Source organism: Oncorhynchus mykiss, chromosome 8, assembly GCF_013265735.2.
Source record: "Oncorhynchus mykiss isolate Arlee chromosome 8, USDA_OmykA_1.1, whole genome shotgun sequence".
In the NCBI taxonomy this organism is placed as follows: Eukaryota; Metazoa; Chordata; class Actinopteri; order Salmoniformes; family Salmonidae; genus Oncorhynchus; species Oncorhynchus mykiss.
This window is the reverse complement of record NC_048572.1, coordinates 27,053,857-27,075,473: the sequence shown is the minus strand read 5'-3', so window position 1 is coordinate 27,075,473 and position 21,617 is coordinate 27,053,857. Positions and strand designations below refer to the sequence as shown.

Genomic DNA, 21,617 nt, shown 5'->3' with positions numbered 1-21,617 from the left:
CCCTAGGTACTGACACAGGATCAGTATCTAGAGGCAACTTCACCCTACACCCTCTAGCACGGCTTAATCCAATTACTGGCGATTAACTCCTACAGCTGCCACTGTCATAAGAGGTGCCTGGAGCAGCCAACCAAGACTCGGCCTCTAGTATGAGGTTCTTAGGAAAAGGGCAAATGGCAGTTTTTCTGAAGATGTTTTAACACTTTATTCAGACGGCAAGTAACTGAGATGAGAAGAAACAATGGGAAGGGTAAATGCAGGGGCTAAACCCCAGTCTCCGGTGGGGAGTTGTAAGTTTAAAAGGTCCAATGCATCTGTTTATATATTAATATCAAATCAATTAAGTACCTTACTGTGATTGTTTTCAATAAAAATTGTTTAAAAAAAATTTACAAATATTACTTCTTAGCAAAGAGCAATTTCTCAAGCAAGAATTTTGCAAGGACTGTCTGGGAATGGTCTGAGTGGGGAAGGGAAATCCAGCCATTATAGGCAGAGAGGTGTGGAACTCTTTCTTATTGGTCTATTAACTCATTTACCACTAACTAATGTATCCTCTTATACAGCATAAATATTTTGAATGAAGCCATAATGTCGGTTTTCCTTTCTGCTAACTAGCTAGCTAGTTGGCCTAGTCCTTGAAATGTCAATTGCCGTTCAGATGTAACCAGAGCCATCTGAGAATATATATATACACAGCTATCCACACCCTTCATTGAGCCCAAGCCCATTCTCTGAGAATATACTTTCCCAGCCATTAGTGTGAAACACCAGATTCAGGATACCCGAGACTAGCATCCTACCATTTCCAGTACCTGAGTGTGATTTGGGCCTTGGTGGTGGCTTTTCTGGACATGCATTAAACGACCCCCTTGGACTTGCAGTAGGCGGCCCTGGACATGCAATGGGCGATCTTGGACTGGGAGTGGGTGTTCCGGGGTCTGTAGTGGCAGACCCTGGACTTGCAGTGGGCGGTCCTGTCTTAGTTGGGTTTGGTTCTGGTCTTGCAGAGCCTGAGAGCATTGTCCAGCTTGCTTTTGTGGGAGCTCCTGGCTTTGCTTTTGTGGGCCAGCCTGCTGGCCAGTCTCGCTCAGCAGGGTGTGATCTCCAGGCTCGCACCCCCTACTAAAGTGACACAAGAACAACAACAGGGGGTAAACCCAGGACAATTACTTAGCTAATCAAATTGGCTGGCCTCAGGAAATATAAATACAAATACAGATAATTAATATTTTGAGGTTTTACAGACAAAACAAGGGGCTGATGTTTAACTAGCCCATTAATAATTTAACTTTATAGCATCAAAGAATCATCTAATCAAATTTAATCATTTTATTACTACTAAGATATTAAAGACACTACGGGTTATTTGCAATTAGAATTGTTGCATAGATCACCATGGGCAGACCAGAAATTGGCCCAGGCATTTCTAGTACACTGGCCCATTTTTTTCCCTTGAGACCCCAATTACTAGCCAAATGATGATAATTTTGCGCAAAACCCTCAATTTATACTAGACCACTGGGCTAAAGATGGACCAGCCCATCTGGCATTTGCCAAAACTTCCCAATAGCCAGTTTATTTCTGTAGAGCACCATTGAAACTTTGTAACTGTAGTGCTATGTTTCACCTGTCCTGCAGGGGCACTGTGGCACCGTGCTGCAGTTGCGGCAGCATGCTCCCTTGCCCTCCCCCTGACTCCCTTCGCTGGACTGCAGCTGTGATGGGGGAACTTTCCGGGGCCAGGGTCTCACAGAGCTCCCTGAGGGCCTCCAGGCACTCGGCACCCCTCAGCGTCGCACTGCCCTCTGAGGGTAGACATGCCTAGAACAATATAAATAAAATAGAATAGAATGAATCCTACTGGTACACGGGTACGCATATGTGGGTACACAGACCCGCAAGCAACTGCGGCCCCTCATGATGAGTTCAGAGTTTTTGTGGCCCCCACCCCCATCAAAGTTTCCCATCCCTGATGTAGACCAAGCTCCAAAGCCACGTTTGGAGTACAGTGAAGTCAAGTGGTTAGGAGAATGAGAACCCCTTTAGACTAAATGAGACTGTTGTACAATCAGGATCAACCTGTAAACAAACACGTCTCCTCCCAACCCTTCTGCTTCAAAGCCTCCATTGCATGGCAATCACAGGTGGCTGGTGAGTCGAGGACAGCTCATAATAATGGCTTGAATGGCGTGAACGGAGTGGTATCAAACACATAGAAAGCATATCATTTTGATATCATTCCATTTATTCCCCCAGCCACCACTAATGGAAAAATTAGGCCTCATTTCATGCTATCATGTTACCGTGCAACAATGCTGTGAAATATTGATTCAAAAGATTTCGTGGTACCTGTTGTCTGTACACAGGTTCAGGGTCAGTGGCATCTCGCTCAGTGTTAGTAGTGTATATGTCACATCTCATAACAGTGGGGTTAAGGGACCGCACCCCGTTGATCTCAGACCACAAGAGTGGCAAAAAGGCAGTCATCTCTGAATGCACAGCCTGGGCGTCACAAGACACAAAACCACTGTTAGTAAGACGAGGCATTAAATCAAATTAAATGAGCATAGAATGATGAGCTGCTCATGCAATGCATTGGTACAGTGTTCATATTAGGACTCCTAGTGACTGACACAACTACAGCTGGTGTGTGCAATCCTAATATGGACACCATACAGCTCCCTGCAATTGGATTGTGATAGGTTGACAAAAAAAATGTATCCACTGATCTGCACATAACCTATACATTTCCCAATGGAGCTCAAAGCCCTGTTAGGTATGAGTTTAATCATCACTTTTCTGCCAACCCTAACCATTAGGTTTTATTAAAAGGTTATTTATTGTGGCTTGGGGTGGTCTAGCTGTCTAGGCTGCTGCCTCTAGAATAAATGTCCTGCTACCAGCATGGGTTTGAATCCAGCCCATTACTCTTTCAGCCACAACTCTCCTATTTTTTGTCTATACCTCTTCCTGTCCTATCCAATAAACAATAACATATGTAAGGGGTGGGTCTGCCCCGCTCCTTAAAAAATAAAAACATTTTATTTATCAAAGGCAGAAAAAATTCACAAAAGCTCTGACGAAGGCCGTGAGGCCGATACGTAAGCTTATTAAAGATCAGTGATACTATCAAAAGCAGTGTGCGGTTTCCTTTTTCCTTCATCTTGTTCAATTGTTGCCATGCACCTGCAAATAAGATTGCTCAGATGTCGGAGTGCCTTTTGAATTTTGTATTTATCAAAGGCAGAAAACAGTGAACAAACATTTTCTATAGTGGCTCTTCCTGTAAGTTACTCTGGATAAGGCTGTCTTATAAATGACGAAAATATAACATTTTATGTAAATGTCATGTCTTCTTTGAACCAGCTCCTTTTCCCATTCTTACCTCCCACTGGCTCCTGACTGAAAGAGACAGTAGCTTCACGGCTTGGAGCTGGGCCCCAGAGCAGAGGGCCCCCAAACCCTCAGCGGCCCCCAGGAACTCCTCCAGGATGGCGGGCCTCAAAGCACCCAGCGCCCTCTGGAGGACGAGAGATCATGCAGACAAAAATCATGACCACCACTCGGACATGTTGACCATGAACAACACGACCACATACTGACCATTGACCAACACTGACCATTGACCAACACTCCAAACAGACATTGAATTCCATAAATATGAGGTGTTGCACCATTGCCATACTCTGAGATTACAAACGACAACTTCTGACAAAGGAAACTTTTACTATATTGCACAAAATTTGACAGGTATTAAATAAAGAGACACTTTATTCAGACATATTACAAAGTTACACACATGATAATAATGGAGATGGAAATGGCAACCTTTGACAAGAAAAAAACCTGATACCTCTTTTCTCTTGGCTTGCCAGTCAGACATATCTCGGTCACTGAAGAGTACGATGGCTTCCTGGATGTTCTCTTGCAAGCGAAACTTGGCCTTCTCCAGCCTGCTCCTAGCCATCGCCTTGGCTTTCGAGTAGATCTCGCTATGGACCATGAACGGTGGGTGTGGAGAGGCTTGGTCACTACACTGATGAGGAGGGTTCTGGGTCCTCAGCTGGCCTTTAACTTTGAATTTGGGGATGTGGGTCTGTTTTTGAGTTTGGGACACTGTGGGAACATGGTACAAAGATTGACCCACAGGCTGCTGCTCTTGCTCTTCGTGACTTTGCTTCAAAGGTTGAGTTTCACTGGGTTTGGCGTATGTTTCAACTTGGGCCAGAAGCTGAACTCGAGGTTCAATGGGAGTTTGAGTTTGCTGCGTTTGAGGTTTGTTTTGAGTCAGAACCTGAGATTGAGTGAGGCCCACCGGCTGAGGCTGTGTTGGGGCCTGAGTGTGAGATTGACTTTGTGGTAGGGCCTTGATGATGGCTGTCTGCTGGCTGATGTCCTGGGGTAGACGTTCCCCTTGCAGTGGGCTATGGGGCTCTGTGTGCCGCCGATGTGGGGGTGTCTGAGTTGCAAGCTTGGCGTCACTCTTGCTCTTGGCTGTGGCCGCTGCAAATGAACCCCTCTGGGTCTCTGGCAGTGAGTACCAGCGGACTACCACCTTGGGTGGTGGCTCATCCCCCGCCGGGACACGAGCTCGCCTTGACCCCAGGGAGCTAAGCATCTCCACCATTTCCTGGAAAAGGAAAGACACCCAAAGCAAACACCTCTGAAACTGAGACATACAACCTTCAAAGAGCACTCCTCAATTTCTATATGCGCCTACAGTCAGGTCTTAACGTGTTCATAAACTAAGGGTTGGGTCTTTGGGAATGTAACAGCCACCAACTGGATTTATTGATAATCTGCTAGTTTAATGGACGAACATGACGACCCACACTGTTTTCCATAGACTGAAATGGAGCACTTCCGTTTCCTACCCAGCTAGCCTGAAATGTCAGATAATCATGGCTGCTGTGTGAATCCGTTGTCCATTACTGTAAGTACCTGAGCCTGAGCAACCGCTTCTGTGACTCTGTCTTCCAAAGCAGCTGCATTGAGGTGCTGAATAGGGGAGTTTGTCTGTGCTTTCTTCACCAGGACTTGCAGGTCCTGCCCCTCTGTCACCACTTGGCCCTCAAGCTGCAGGCCACGAGAGATCAGTGCCTGTGCGGAATGAGAGAAACAAACAACATTTTGCAAAAACATTATTTTTACGTTTCTGGAATGTTTTGAAGTAATGTGTCGTGGAAATTCTACACATGTTGTGGAAAATACCGGCAGAGACACTTGAAGTCAATCTAAATGAATCATTGTTTATTAACAGTTAACTGGAGAGGTTCCAACAAACTTGATGCACCATAGTGTACATCTGTCAGGAGCTCTAACTGGTCAGTCCCGTTAGTTATCTTATATACTTACACAGACAAGTAATATTTGCATGATTTAGCTTATTCATTATTCATCATAATTCATTAATCATCAACGTTGCATGTGACTGACCAATACTGGTTTGTGCATGTAACAGACCAATAACTCACAAGGCTTCTTCTCTCCAAGCTGAGACCTTGAAACTGAGATAACGTTCCTAAAACAAGGTTCTGGGCGTCCTGCCAAATTGCAGATACTGATAGTGAGAATTTGTTCAATCAGTTACTTGCATGAACTCAGAAATGTGTTATTAGAAACGCACAAACATAAAATGTTCCATCACAAATGTTAAATCAAAGTCTTATTAGAACGTAATGGCAATGGTAGCTAATGTCCTAGGAATGTTTTTAGTTTGCTGGTAGGGCTAAAGTTAATACCTGTAGCCTATATGATCTGTCACTACTGGAATACATGATCTGCGAGTACCAGAATACATGATCTGCCAGTACTAGAATACACGATCTGCCAGTACTAGAATACATTATCTGCCACTACTCTAGTACATGATCTGCCATTACTCTAGTACATGATCTGCCAGTACTATAATACATGATCTGCCAGTACTATAGTACATGATCTACCAGTACTAGAATACATGATCTGCCCGTACTAGAATACATGATCTGCCAGTACTATATATAGTACATGATCTACCAGTACTAGAATACATGATCTGCCCGTACTAGAATACATGATCTGTCCGTACTAGAATACATGATCTGCCCGTAATAGAATACATGATCTGTCCGTACTAGAATACAATCTGTCCGTACTAGAATACATGATCTGCCCGTACTAGAATACATGATCTGCCCGTACTAGAATACATGATCTGCCCGTACTAGAATACATGATCTGCCCGTACTAGAATACATGATCTGTCCGTACTAGAATACATGATCTGTCCGTACTAGAATACATCATCAGCCCGTACTAGAATACATGATCTGCTCGTACTAGAATACATGATCTGCCAGTACTAGAATACATGATCTGCCAGTACTAGAATACATGATCTGCCAGTACTAGAATAATGATCTGCCAGTACTAGAATAATGATCTGCCAGTACTAGAATAATGATCTGCCAGTACTAGAATAATGATCTGCCAGTACTAGAACACATGATCTGCCAGTGCTAGAATACAGCAAAAGGACATTGATACTGTCAATAGTGATACATGTCCACTTAAGCAGCGACATGTAAAAACAAGAAGTGTAACGGCACCGAGTAGTGTATGCTAACGATCATAGTAGAGAGGAGATTATGGGTGCTCACTTTGGCCTCTCTTTCAGGTTTCCTCTCTTCCAGGTGCTGGTGAACCTCCAGGGCTTCGGTCCCCCAGTGACTCAGCTCAGCCAAACGGCCCTCTAACATTGACGTGGCCCTCTGTAGATCACTGCATGTCCTTTCCGCTCTGGCCAGCGCCTGCCAAACCTGCACATACACACACACGTGCAGATTAGGGTTGGGGTTAGAGTTGGTCTCAATCTGAATTGAAGTCCGTCAATTTAAAATGTTAAAATCTAAAATGTTTTGATGTAAATTGTTTTTTCATTTTCAGTTTATTGAAAAGTAATTGAAAATAGGTTCAATTTTTTCAATTATTAGACTGTAATTTGTTTGATTCCTGAATTGACTGACTTCAATTTGAATTTAAGCCTAGTTCACAAATTATATCCACTTGTATCAAAACATAATGCTGTTTCTTGTATAATCTTCTTATAGTCACATTCTTGTCATAACAGCTGCCAGCACACTAGAAAAACATCTTAAAACCGCTAGTCTAAAATCGTTCACATCCACAGCACTGTCTCAGTGTTTGAAAGGCCAGCAGAAAGGCACTGGGATTGGGGCTACCTCCGGGAGTGTATGTCTGAGTTTTTCCACTTTGTCCACAGGGAAGTCTGGGAATGGGCTGAGAGAATCCAAGTCCACCTCCATTATCTTCTTACTCAAAAGCTGCGGGGACAAAAATAGGAAAGAAAATAAGGGCATGAAAGACAGTGCTTTGCACCATGTGCAAACTAGGGTTGTAGCGCTGCCGGAGAGCAGGGGAGTGGCGTCCCCCTAACCTTTTTTCAATTTGAGAATACATGAAGCTGGTATTTCTGGAAAATGTGTTCTGATAAATTATATTTAAATACCTCTAGAATTCCATGTAAAACATCAGAATGACAAACCAAATAAATATATATAGCTATATATAGCAGCCTACAGGTAGGTAAATGGTGGTTTCATCCCTGTCTTTTCTCTGGTGGTGGAGAGAATGATGAAGAACTATAGGCTACGTGTGTGCACTGCGGAGTCCCGTCAGAGGCTTCACCACTATGGCCAATCAGAACTTTGAAAATAAAATCTGCTGTTGAGCCACATGAACCTTATCATCACACCAACGAGATTGAGGATCCAAATTCACTGTGTGTCTGCCTTGATGTTCATAAAACTCCACGGGCCCCCTCTTGCACTGCACAGTGGATATCCAAACCAGAGCGGTCACCTCAAAGCCCAAGGATCCTGACCCTCTCTGGAAGTTGCTGTAGCCCTGCTTGGGATATTTAGCCGATATTGGCTATTGGTTGAGACACACAAAGCTTCCAAAATAGTGCTTTGGTTGTCCCCATAAGAAAACCCTTTTAGGTTCCAGGTGGAACCCTTTTTGGTTCCTGGTAGAACTATTTTGGGTTCCATTTAGAACCCTCTGTGGAAAGGCTTTTACATGGAACCCAAAAGGGTTCTTTAAAGCAAAAAAAAAAAAAGGTTTTAGGTTCTAGATAGCACTGTTTTTTCTAAGAGTGTACTTGGTCAATTGATTTGATAGCATGTTTAATCTATGCAAATCAATTATATGAATTGATAGTTCAGTTTTATTTTGTTCTTTAATAGGGTAAGCCTACATTGTAACCATGTGTTCACACTAATCAAATCAAAGTGTATTTATGATACAGCATAGTAAACTAAGCTACACAATACAATCAAATGCCTACTCTCAACTAAAGCTCTCCTCGCAAACAGTATGTGTATTTGTATTTACATTAGGCTATAGCCTACAAATAGCTATACCATGTATTCGTAGGCCTATTAGATTACACAGCAAATTATTTTTGTTTCTGAACTGGCTGAATGGCAGAGGTATCCTTCAGATATCCTTCAGCACCACAAGTTGGTTGAACTTCTTTAACATCATTGCGCAATCCTGGCGCTGTCCTTTCAGCACCACCAAGGGCGTTCCAATCACTTAAAATAACACTCATCAATATCTGTCGCATACACCTAATAGCCCAGTCATCATTTATTATTATCGTCAATACACATAGAGGAGTATCACTTCTCACAGTGGTGGTCGTTTAGTAAAGTTAGATCAAAACTGAATAAATGTCTCGCAAGATCACATAATGATTCATTTGCATTTTACATAACAGAACCAAATATGAACGCATTGCTCGTAGGCATATAAAGTGAATGTTACACCAAAAACACCTCCACATTTCTAAAGAGATTTTAAGATGGTTATCTGAAGCTAAATAGTAAAAAAAAATATATAATGCGCCAGACCCAACAGAGCACACCACTAGGCAGGATATATGCTTTGATTGACAATACAAGAAAGGCTAATAGTTACTTACCACCATCTACTCTAATCCGCTCATGAAAGATCTAAATACATATGCCCATTAATTATTATTCACGACTGACAGTGATGATGCTGTATTTTGACATGAAGTATGCCTAACTTGGTGTTTGAGGGCATTCAAAATCTAAAATGTTCTTGAGACAATATGTGTAGGCATAGGCAGATGTTGCAATTAGAGGATGCATTTTATACATATTCTATCATAGGCTATTCAATAGGCTACATCTGTCGGTACAAACTCCGATTTAGGAATTTATGCGAATGAATGCGAATTCATGTCGAGCTCTCTCACCTACAAAAATAGCACTACACCACTGGTGCAAACCCATTAGTAAGTCTGGCTCTATGGCTCCTTTTAAATTGGAGGAGAAGACTCCAGATCCCTCACGTCAGACCTTCTTCTCCAATGGTTTTCGAAAAGGCGACTAGAGAGAACACGAGGAATGAAGGAAAGACACATTGAGAAAGTCTCATTGTAGTTGTCTGCCGAGGTGTTCTGTGGAGTTATTCAAAGAAGGAAAGAAAGGAAGTCTCCACACCACTCTCTCACTTGAGTATCTTACCTAGTTATTTTCAGATGATCAAATTTTAGCTATTTTTGTAGTCTTGGCAACTAAACTAAAAGAAACGTCCTCTTGCAGTCAACTGCGTTTATTTTCAGCAAACTTAACATGAGTAAATATTTGTATGAACACAACACGATTCAACAACTGAGACAAAAAACGGATCAAGTTCCACACAGGTGACTAACAGAAATGGAATAACGTGTCCCTGACCAAATGGGGGGTTCAAAATCAAAAGTAACAGTCAGTATCTGGTGTGGCCACAAGCTGCATTAAGTACTGCAGTGCATCTCTTCCTCATACTGCAGTACTGCAGCAGATTTACCAGTCTTGCTATGAGATGTTACCCCACTCTTCCGCCAAGGCTCCTGCAAGTTCCCGGACATTTCTGGGGGGAATGGCCCTAGCCCTCACCCTCCGATCCAACAGGTCCCAGACGTGCTCAATGGGATTGAGATCCGGGCTCTTCGCTGGCCATGGCAGAACACTGACATTCCTGTCTTGCAGGAAATCAAGCACAGCACGAGCAGTATGGCTGGTGGCATTGTCATGCTGGAGGGTCATGTCAGGGTGAGCCTGCAGGAAGGGTACCACATGAGAGAGGAGGAGTTATTCCCTGTAGCACAGCGTTGAGATTGCCTGCAATGACAACAAGCTCAGTCCGATGATGCTGTGACACACCGCCCCAGACCATGCCGGACCCTCCACATTCCAAATCAATCCTGCTCCAGAGTACAGGCCTCGGTGTCACGCTCATTCCTTCGATGATAAACGCGGATCCGACCATCACCCCTGGTGAGACAAAACCGTGACTCATCAATGAAGAGCACTTTTTGCCAGTCCTGTCTGGTCCAGCAACGGTTGGTTTGTGCCCATAGGCGACGTTGTTGCCGGTGATGTCTGGTGAGGACCTGCCTTACAACCTGCCTTTTTACGAATTATCTTTGAAAGACAACGTCCTGAAAAAGGGACGTTTCTTTTTTTGCTGAGTTTATGGGTGTGTTTTCTATACCTGTTCACACCTCTCCCTGTAGGCTTTACAGACACTCCCCACCCCTTGGCTGGAACACTTCTAATTTAGTGTACACTGCACACAACTCATGTGGAATTCCGGGTCTCTCGCAGCGTTTGGAACTGCCGATCTGCGGTCAAGAACGTAGAGTTCTTAGTCCCTTAACTTTTTGGCCCTGACTGAGACATGGATCACCCCAGAGAACACTGCTACTCCAGCTGCTCTCTCTTCATCTGACTACGTTTTCTCTCATAGTCCGAGAGCATCTAGTCATCGCGGTGGTGGCATAGGTCTATCATTTCAAGTGGAGATTTTCTCTTTTCTCCCTCTCTCACCTGTCCACCTCCTCATTTGAATTCCATGCTCTCACTGTCACTTGTCCACTCAAGCTTAACATTATTGTCATCTATCGCCCACCAGGGACCCTTGGAGAGTTCCTCAATCAGCTTGACACCTTGATAATCTCGTATCCTGACGATGGCTCACTGCTCTTCGTACTTGCCGACTTCAACCTCCCAACGTATGCCTTCAATTAATTTCTTACCGACTCTCCTCCTCACCGCCTACCCCCCCCAATTAAAAATATATATAAAAAGGAATCAGCACTTGACCCCCCCCCCCCCCCCCCTTCTAGCACTGAGTCCACTGACACTGACTCTACTTTATTGAGGAAAAATTTACTTTGTATGCCTGTGATATGTGGATGTCCCACCTAGCTATCTTAAGATGAATATGCTAACTGTAAGACACTCTGGATAAGCGTGTCTGCTAAATGACTCAAATGTAAAATGTTGCATACCAGTGTAGGGTGAACTTGCCCTTTGATGCTGATCTTGGGTCAGCATTTTCCCCACTAACGGTTAAGGTAAGGATTGGGGGAAGGGAAGCTGATCCTAGATCTGTATCTAGGGGAAATTTCACCCAGGAGAGTAGTGTACCTGCACCCTCTTCTTGTAGGCTTTCAGTGGGACAGACTCCACCTCTAGGCGCTCCCTCAGCACCCAGCCTGCCTCTTGGGCCAGAGCCTGTACCGCCTGGATGCTCAGAGGACCAGCACTGGGCTGGTTCGATACCCCCTAGTTAACACAAGAGGATTCAGACCACACACACATCTTTAGGTCGCTGTGCTAAAGCCTAGCCATTATTTCTGGGAGCTAGTCCTCAGGGTCATATTCATTAGGCCTGAAGAAAGAAAACTGAAACAGGGAGGGACTACCCTGGACTTGACCAATAGGAAATGCTTATTTTCGTGTTCCGTTGCAAAATCTTCTAAAACCTTTAATGTAATACAACCCCGGTCTCAAGCAAGGTTACGCTGAACAACTTCCACTTACATACACAAATAACAACCAGCAAATGGATGGTGAAAAGATCAGAAAGGTTTGTATAGGGGACAATTGCACTCACAAACATAGTCCTCTTCATGTAGGCGGCCCACTGCATGTTCAGCTTACTAAGTTCGGCTACCAGGGCTTTGCTGGTAGATGGGTCTGTGACCTCGATGAGGAAGTTACCCACCTCGTTCAGGTATGCCTGCAGGGTGCTCCACTGGGACACCTGCTGGGATGTCCCCTAAAGGGTTGGAGAGACTGTAGGGTCAAGCTTTCCAACAGAACATTTCACACAAGATTAATATGTTCTATTTGCCATAAGAAAGTATTATATGTTCAATATGTAGACTACTTGCAATACATTTGCAAACTGAACATTCCTTTTACCAGAAATCTACATTAAATACTGATCAAACAAGATGTTAGCTCTCAAGGCTTTCTATCCCAGTACTAACACATCTGATTCAACTCATCAACTAATCATCAGCCCCATGATTAGTTGAGTCCGTCCTGTGTCATGTAGACAAGAAAGAGGAAAACTCTTTTTAAATGAGGAGGTAGGGGAGACAAAGTAACACGGGGCACAAAGTAACAACTCCATAACTCAAATTAGAAATAACTTAGAAAGCTGTTATTCAATGTGCTAATGTTTGGTTAGTGGATTTACAAGCCCAGGAAGTTTTGCTGAAATCCATAAATTATTTTGTTGTAATGTTTTATTAATTCTAAATATTCTTGCGGTCTCTCTTAATTATTAACTTGTGGAGCAGTCTCCATGTATCTAATCATATGTCATTTTTTGATTGATATAATCGATGACAATAATTATTGTTGTATTTTCTCACAAGACTCAGATTTGTAATGGGGGTTAATTGTAACATTTGTAACATTTGTTACAATTAACCACAGTCCTAAAATTCAATGTCCTTTTATGGTATTTAGACACATTCACAAAATGATATAAAATGTCACTTCTTTACATGAAGTTTGCCAGTACAGCTGTCACGGATCCCTCCGGATCTGTCATTACGCACACCTGGTCCCTATTCCCATTGATTAGTAATTGTATAAGTGTGTCCTTTGTTCACCTTTGTCCGGTCGATTATTGTTACAATGTCCGTTGGTCGTGTGAGTACCTGTGCTGTGTTGTTTTGGCTTTCGTGCTGCGTGTATTGCGCAGATTATTATGGGTCTCGTCCCGTGTGGTATCATTGTGCGCTTGTGTTATTTATTCAAAGTACTCCTTGCTCTTTTGTTTGGGTTTCAACCCTGTGTTTTGTATACGTGTTTGTTTGGTCTTCGTCTCCGTGCCTTTACACGGCACGCTGTAATTTGGGAAATAAAAAACCCTTTTACGCATTCCTGCGCCTGTCTCCCGATCCCTTTATACCAATGTGACAACAACTAAGATGACACCATAGAAAAATGTAAAGATGTCCAACTAATATGTATTCATGCTAAAAGTAGCTTATATAAAATGTATTAATTTTGGCTATTCAGTTTTTGGTCAATATGGCATGCCTAAAAGATCAAATAAAACTTGTTTGTCAATTCAGTGTGTTTTTGTCAATTCAGTGTATTTTCATCCAAATATCAGTTTCAATTCAGAAAATGTTTCAATTACCCCTAATTACCCCCAACATTTCACTTCCACCACATTCAGGTTGAATTGTAAACAGCTGGAATGTCCTAGAAACTTCGCTACAGTGTGTAATGGTAGCTAAGATATGTATGTTTGTATAAGATATTATGAATCTACCTCAAATATAATTTTTATACTAAGCAAAGGCCCAAAACTGTTACTTTGGTTCCTGGTCTCCCCTAAAACTTGCCCAATAAGGAACCTTTGTTTTCCTGGTGATCCCAACTGAAGATGACTCTGGTGTGTTAGAGCTGGGCTATAACAAAAGCTTGTGCACACTGCAGCTCTTCAGGGACCTGAGTTTCTTTCCCCTGATGTAGGGTATGTGGGCCAACTAGAGTGGGACCTGTACCTCTGTCCCAGAGGACTCCTGAGCCAGCCACGTCTGTAGGGGGGGGAGATTCTTGCTGTAGGCCTCCCAGGTACTCAACACACGTCCCATGGTGCCTTTCACTAACGCCACTTCCTCTGTGCTCGTGGTCGTGTCACTCTCTGCCTCCTTCACCTGCCTACTGACAAGCTGGGCATCCTCACCTGGGGAGTGGAATGCAAAAGGTTTAGGGTCAAGGTTTATCAGGGTTGTGTCATTGGAGGCTATAATCCTACTGTAGGCCTCGCTCAGCAGGACACAACGATGTGCATCGTTTAATTCAATAGCAACAATGCTGCGATTATTGTGGTCCAAAGGGAGATTGTGTACAGTGTGCTGCACAAGTTTTGCGATTTCGATAGGTCACAGCCCGCTACACACCCTACAGGAGAAAATCCACTTCGATGACTGTTGAAGAACGGTGAGCACTGTTTAGGGGAAACGTGTTGTTCAGTACAAACCGTTACGCAATGTATTCAGGATGAATTCCATCGTACACACTGAAAACTCATAAGGCTATTTCTCTCGTACAGACACGTTTATTCTCACACAGTCACTCACACACATATACAGTGAGTACACAAATAACAGTATTGTCTTTCGCACACATATCCAGCTCAGCCTTACACTGTCGCAGCTATAGAAGAGCACACACACACACACACCTTACCCAGAGCTGCCTTGCTTGTGTAAGTGCTGGCTGTCTGTTTCAATTTTTGGAGGGCATCCACCAGATGAGAAACTAGGCATTGGCGATCCACTGTGTCCTGAGATAAAATAATATGATTCATACAAATCCATTGAGTAAAAAGCCTTACGAGTAAAAATGTGCTTCCTTGTTGTTTCAACTTATATCATCAAAGTAATTGCGTTGTATCAATGTGGATAGTTAGACAAATGTATTAACTGATTAACTCTGAAGTTTTTTTTAAATGTACATGTCTAATTTAAACTGAAACTGGATGTTTATCTAGAGTGTTCACCGAGTGGGACCACACTGGGATCTGATGTAAGACAATTGCTAATCTTGATCACATAATGAGTAGTAACTTAGGATGTAAGGTGACTTGTAGATCAGAATCACTGATCTCAAACATGCACATCGATACATGCACATCGATCACAAACAGTGAATCCACTACCCCTCACTGCAGTGCCATGATGCACAGCCAGGGACAGAGTATTGAGCACATTTTTGGATAGAGGCCCAGCCAACTCACATGCCAGTCCTGTAGGAGCAGACGCACTGCATCCTGGGAGCTGTAGGGCCCTTTCCAGGAGCGTAACTTGGCACCAATTCGAGCCAGTAGATCCAGGACGGTGTGCCGGTGCTCCCGGAATTCCAGTTTGATCCCGTGGTACTTAGCCGTGACACGGGCGTTAGTGAAACTGTGGTAAGAAAGCATAACAAACATAAGGGAAAAGACAGAAACATGGAGGGACAACCTGGACTTATCCAACAGGAAATACTCATTTTTGTTGCAAAACATTTGAAATGTTTCTGTTGTGTGCCCACGACCCAGGTGTCAGGAATGACATGGTGCAGAGTGATACAGTTCATTACCTGTGAGTTTAGTACAACATACATTGCAGGTTTGGGAAATGTAATGGAAATGCCAGATCATTTAGTGAACTGCCTATTTTTTCCACCCACTCATTTTGTATTTGATGTTTTCATTAATAGGACAGTTCATTAATAGGACAGTCAGTAGAGGGGACAGAAAAGACAGCAGGAGAGTGTGTATTAAACAGGCAGTGGGAGAGACTTGTACCCAGTACCTACACCTACAGTACATGTGTTTGCTGAGGCAGAACTAACCTCTGGACCCAACTTGTACTTGAACTTGAACTTGTACCCAACTTTCTTTCCCCCAAGGTCCCCTTTTTCACGTCAAAAATATCACGCCACCCCCTGCAATTCTACATGGTTAAACAAGACTCGACATCTTTCAGGTAGGCTATTTAATGATAATCATTTATATGAGCTCTCAATTTAATTGTACATATTCTCTTTTACAGAAAGTGAATAGATCAATTGATAGCGACAGAGTCACACATTGTATAAGTCCAATTTCTTTGATTGCTTGACTTTAGAAGATTGTAGCTCAGCTTCTGAATGTCATTGAGCCAAACCAAATTTCAGTGCTTTCGGAAAGTATTCAGACCCCTTGACTGTTTCCACATTTTGTTAGGGTACAGCCTTATTCTAAAACATATTAAATAGTTTATTTCCCTCATCAATCTAAACATAATACTCCATAATGACAAAGCAAAAACAAGTTTTTAGAAATGTTTGCTAAAAAAAATATATATCACATTTACATAAGTACCTTACTCAGTACTATGTTGAAGCACCTTTGGCAGCGATTACAGCCTGGAGTCTTCTTAGGTATGACGCTACAAGCTTGGCACACCAGTATTCTTCTCTACAGATCCTCTTGAGCTCTGTCAGGTTGGATGGGGAGCGTTGCTACACAGCTATTTTAAGGTTTCTCCAGAGATGTTTGATCGGATTCAGGATGGGCCATTAAAATACATTACTGCGTTGTCTTGACTGTGTGCTTAGGGTCATTGTCCTGTTGGAAGGTGAACCTTCACCCCAGTCTGAGGTACTGAGCGCTCTGGAGCAGGTTTTCATCAAGGATCTCTCTGTACTTTGCTTCGCTCATCTTTGCCTCGATCCTGACTAGCCTCCCAATCCCTGCTGCTGAAAAACATCCCCACAGCATGATGCTGCCACCACCATGCTTCACCATAGGGATGGTGCCAGGTTACCTCCAGACATGACAATTGCCATTCATGCCAAAGAGTTCATCCTTGGTTTCATCAGACCAGGGAATCTTGTTTCTCATGGTCTGAAAGTCTTTAGGTGGCTTTTGGCAAACCCCAAGTGGGCTGTCATGTGCCTTTTACTGAGGAGTGGCTTCCGTCTAACCACTCTACCATAAAGGTCTGATTGGTAGAGTGCTGCAGAGATGGTTGTCCTTCTGAAAGGTTCTCCCATCTCCACAGAGGAACTTTAGAGCTCTGTCAGAGTGACCATTTGGGTTCTTGGTCACCTCCCTGACAAAGGCCTTTCTCCCCCGATTGCTCAGTTTGACCGGGCGGCCAGCTCCAGAAGATTCTAGGTGGTTCCAATCTTCTGCCATTTAAGAATTGATGGAGGCCACTGTGTTCTTGGGCACCTTCAATGCGGCAAACATGTTTTGGTACCCTTCCCCAGATCTGTGCCTCGACACAATCCTGTCTCGGAGCTCTACGGACAATCCCTTCGACCTCTTGGCATGGTTTTTGCTCGGACATCTCCAAATTATGTCCAATCAATTGAATTTACCACAGATGAACTCCAATCAAGTTGTAGAAACATCTGAAGGATGATCAATGGAAACAGGATGCACCTGTGCTCAACTTCGAGTCTCATAGGAAAGGGTCTGAATACTTATATAAATACAACATTTCTTAAAAACCTGTTTTCGCTTTGTCATTATGGGCTTTTGTGTGTAGATTGCGGAGGATTTGCTTTTGTTTTAATCGATTTTAGATTAAGCTGTAACGTAACAAAATGTGGGAAAAAGTCAAGGGGTCGGAATACTTTCCGAAGGCACTGTATATTCCCATGTGCATCAGAGTCGTGTCTTCCTCTGGCATGTTTCTATAAAAAAACATCAAATCAAGGAAGGTCCCATTTTTATTGGCTATCATACAACTTTTCCATCTGGGCCAATCAGGTTGTTTCAGACAGGAAGTGATCTCTGTTCCAAGGGAAGTTGTGCCCGCTATACCCACCGTCTCTTGATTTCGTCTAACTTCTCCACAGGCACGAGTACAGCACCGGTCTCAGCCTGGTTGCAGAACGTGTGAAGGATGTTGAGGTGGCTGCTCAACTCAACCATTGAATTCTGGGGGAGAATGCATGATCGTAAAATTAACAAATGTACATGCAGGGGCTGTATGTATCAAGCGTCTTAGATGCTGCACTGATCTTCAATGTAGTCAATGTAGTCAATATCAAACAAGTATAGTTTAATTTACCGGGAACAACAGTCTTTAGACAGTTTTGAAGAGATAGAGCAAAGATAGCCCATCTTTGCCAGTATCACTTCTGTGACAGCGTGGGAAGTGCCATTGAGGGCTACCCTATCTCCTTTGAAAGTAGTCAATTCCTTCTTCTCCAACTTCTATAATTTATTGGCAGTTTGTAAACTACCTGAAAAGCTGCATACCGTTGTGCTGGAGTGTGAAAAATCTGAACAGACAAAGCTACATTTGATGATTTACTGCCACCTACTGTGCTGGAATGTTTGATCAGGAGTATCATTTATTGGCTGATCCCTCCTCTTGACCTGGATATAATTCTGGGATCACTCCCTTAACCCATAGGAAGTCCCACCCAGTTGGCTACATTAAAATGGTGAAAGCCTCCAATTGCGCTGCCCATGCTGAAACAAGCTTTGTAGAAAGACCTCTATCTATCTCTATGATATCTCTATGAGAGAGAAGGAAAAGGAAAGAGACCTTGAGTTTTTCCTGTTTGACTCTAGCTTCTTTGGCAGCACAGGCGTGGTCCTGAGCATTTCCTCCCTCTTCAGATAGTACTGCCTCCATACGGTGAAGCCACGCCCCGACAAAGTCCATTGGCGCAGGAAGATACGTATCCAGCTCAACCTTACACTGTCGCAGCTATAGGAGAGCACAAATACACACACACACACACACACACACACACACACACACACACACACACACACACACACACACACACACAGGAATTAGAAGAGCAGGTGGTCATGTGTACAAAAAATATGCAGTGCCTGCAGAAAGTATTCATACCTCTTGACTTATTCCACATTATGTTGTTATAGCCTGAATTCAAAATGTATTAAATTGAAAAAAAATTCAACCATCTAAACACAATATACCCCATAATGACAATGTGAAAACATGTTTTTAGAAATGGTAGCAAATGTATTGAAAATGAAATACAGAAATATATCATTTACAATATCTCAAGTATTCAGACCTCGAAATAGAATCACCTTTGGCAGCGATTACAGCTGTGAGTCTTTCTGGGTACGTCTCGAAGAGCTTTGCACACCCGAATTGTAAAATATTTGCACATTATTCTTCTTCAATTATTGCTCAGTCAAATTGGTTGTTTATCATTGCTTGACAGCTTTTTGTCATCTTGGTAAGCAAGTCAAGTGTATATTTTGCCTTGTGTTTTAGGTTATTGACCTGCTGGAAGGTACATTTGTCTCCCAGTATCTGTTGGAAAGCAGACTGAACCAGGTTTTCCTCTAGGATTTTGCCTCTGCTTGGCTCTATTCTGTTTATTTTATCCTAAAAAAACTCCTTAGTCCTTGCCGATGACAAGCATACCCATAACATGATGGAGCCACCACCATGCTTGAAAGTATGAAGAGTGGTACTCAGTAACGTGTTGTGTTGGATTTGACCTCAAATATAACGCTATGTATTCAGGACATTAAGTTCATTTTTTGCCACATTTTTTTGCAGTTTTACTTTAGTTCCTTATTGCAAACAGGATGTTCTGTCATTTAGGTTAGTATTGTGGAGTAACTACAATGTTGTTGATCCATCCTAAGTTTTCTCCTATCACAGCCATTAAACTCTGTAACTGTTTTAAAGTCATAATTGACCTCATGGTGAAATCCCTGAGCGGTTTCTTTCCTCTCCGGCAACTGAGTTAGGAAGGACGCCTGTACTGTATATTTGTAGTGACTAGGTGTATTGAAACACCATCCAAAGTGTAATTAAGAACTTCAACATGCTCAAAGGGATATTCAAGGTCTGCTTTTTAAATGTTTACCCATCTACCAAATGTACAGTTCTTTTTGTGAGGCATTGGAAAACCTCTCTGGTCTTTGTGGTTGAATCTGTGTTTGAAATTCACTGTTCGACTGAGGGTCCTTATAGATAATTGTATGTGTGAGGTACAGAGATAAGGTAGTCATTTAAAAATCATGTTAAACACTATTATTGCACACAGAATGAGTCCATGCAACCAACTTATTATGTGACTTGTTAAGCACATTTTTACCATAACAAAGGGGTTGAATACTTATTGACTCATTAAATGTTCATTTTTTATTAATTTGTACAAATTTATAAAAACATAATTCCACTTTGACATTATGGGGTATTGTGTGACACAGTGACACTAAATCTCAATTTAATCAATTTCAAATTCAGGCTGTAACGGGTGAGAATACTTTCGGAAGGCACAAAATATAAATAGAATATCTAATGGTATTACAGGGGCAACTTCTACACACTCCGGTGACTGTGGTGAGGCAATTTTACAATAAATAGCTTCTCCTTTTCAATTTATTGAGAAATCCTTGAAAATGGTTGCCCTTTTTAATTATATTGACTTGGAATTTCAGTTTACTTCCTGAATTTCTCTCACCTTCTCTTCCAGGCAGTCCCAGGCTGCTCTTAGGGCACGTTGCTCCTCGCTGGGCTCCGGGCAGCGTCGCATGGCTCCCAACAGGGGCATCACTGGCCGTCGCTGCTCACTGAAGGAGACCGCAAATGCCTGGAATGCCTGGAGCCCACATAGACATCCCATAGGAAAACATATTATGTACAATATATGAGACAGAGTCTAGCAGATCGGCTTTAGCTCAGTTGGCTAATGCAGTCACGTGAAGGACTCGGATTCAACATTTGGTTGGCCACACAACGGTCATACAGACCTGAACCGTACTGTGCTGGCTTTCACGTTGTCTATTTCAGCAGTTTCAGCACAGCTCAGGTTAATAAAAGTGAGCTGAGCTGGCCTGACATTTCAGTCAAGTGTTCAAGATGGAGCACTTTCAGAAGAGCATAAACTGGGATGATGCATTTTGTAGTGAAAGTGCTCCATCTTGAAAACTGCTGAAAAATTGGGACTGCAATAACAGTGGATTAATCAACAAAAGACTAATTGAGTGAACTATCGCTTAAAGTTTGGGACAGCATGATAGTGTGAAAAAGGTCTAACCTGATACCGCTCTGCATAGGCTTTTTTCTCCGTGGAGGCCCACACCTCCAGCAGCTCCTGATAGGCCCGTTGTAGCCAGCAGGTCACCTCCCGGGCCCTTCGATTGGGTGAGGCCTGGGGTCATAACGTTACAAAAGAAGGCAATATCAATCACTCATTCATGCACAATTCACTCTTTCACTCATTTTTACCATTGCAATGTAAAAGGTGGAAGTTTGAATTCCAACATAAGGGGTGAATCCTATCAAACCTGCTATAATTATGTTTAGGTAGTTTTTTTGCTGCCAAAAAAGTGCATGCACAGTGTACCTGGTGCAGGGGAGAGACAGCGATGGCAGGGGTGAAGTGAGAGGGCAGATTGATAGGAGAAAGGCAGGGGGGCTGGGCCTGGGTGAACAGCTGCACCACCCCGCCAACAAGAGGAGAGAAGAAGAGGAGGAAAATGAAAAGGAGGAGGAGGAAGAAATGAGAGAAACATTACAGTGCAGGAATCTGGATGGATGGATCGAAGGAAGAAGGGATGGACAGACGGAACAGATGGACCAGGGGAGAACGACAGCCCCCTCTCATTGAAGCCACGGAAGTTCAAGGCCGACTGTGGTACTGCAGGCATTGTTTTTAGAAAACAGGATCCCCCATTGTAGTGACCGAAAAAAATCTTTGTTGGCAATCTTCATGTAAAAGAAAATCAAT

General features: G+C 42.9%; 1 protein-coding gene across 8 annotated transcripts in view; it reads right to left on the bottom strand.

Annotated features, from left to right (window-relative positions):
* LOC110529722 (nesprin-2) overlaps positions 1-21,617 on the bottom strand; it is a 233,020-nt gene that overhangs the window by 168,705 nt on the left and 42,698 nt on the right. For 7 of the 8 annotated variants that reach the window (XM_036985202.1, XM_036985205.1, XM_036985203.1 and 4 more), the window contains 17 exons: positions 21,234-21,323; positions 20,925-21,038; positions 20,349-20,486; positions 18,434-18,598; positions 17,705-17,817; positions 15,139-15,307; positions 14,589-14,685; positions 13,901-14,082; positions 11,983-12,147; positions 11,514-11,651; positions 7,227-7,328; positions 6,645-6,803; positions 4,945-5,103; positions 3,857-4,633; positions 3,389-3,523; positions 1,631-1,824; positions 816-1,125 (listed from right to left, as the gene is read on the bottom strand). In XM_036985202.1, the coding sequence (XP_036841097.1) occupies positions 816-1,125; positions 1,631-1,824; positions 3,389-3,523; positions 3,857-4,633; positions 4,945-5,103; positions 6,645-6,803; positions 7,227-7,328; positions 11,514-11,651; positions 11,983-12,147; positions 13,901-14,082; positions 14,589-14,685; positions 15,139-15,307; positions 17,705-17,817; positions 18,434-18,598; positions 20,349-20,486; positions 20,925-21,038; positions 21,234-21,323 (3,207 nt within the window). The remainder of the gene's footprint in view (positions 1-815; positions 1,126-1,630; positions 1,825-3,388; positions 3,524-3,856; positions 4,634-4,944; positions 5,104-6,644; positions 6,804-7,226; positions 7,329-11,513; positions 11,652-11,982; positions 12,148-13,900; positions 14,083-14,588; positions 14,686-15,138; positions 15,308-17,704; positions 17,818-18,433; positions 18,599-20,348; positions 20,487-20,924; positions 21,039-21,233; positions 21,324-21,617) is intronic. The other variant, XM_036985206.1, reaches the window with a different exon arrangement.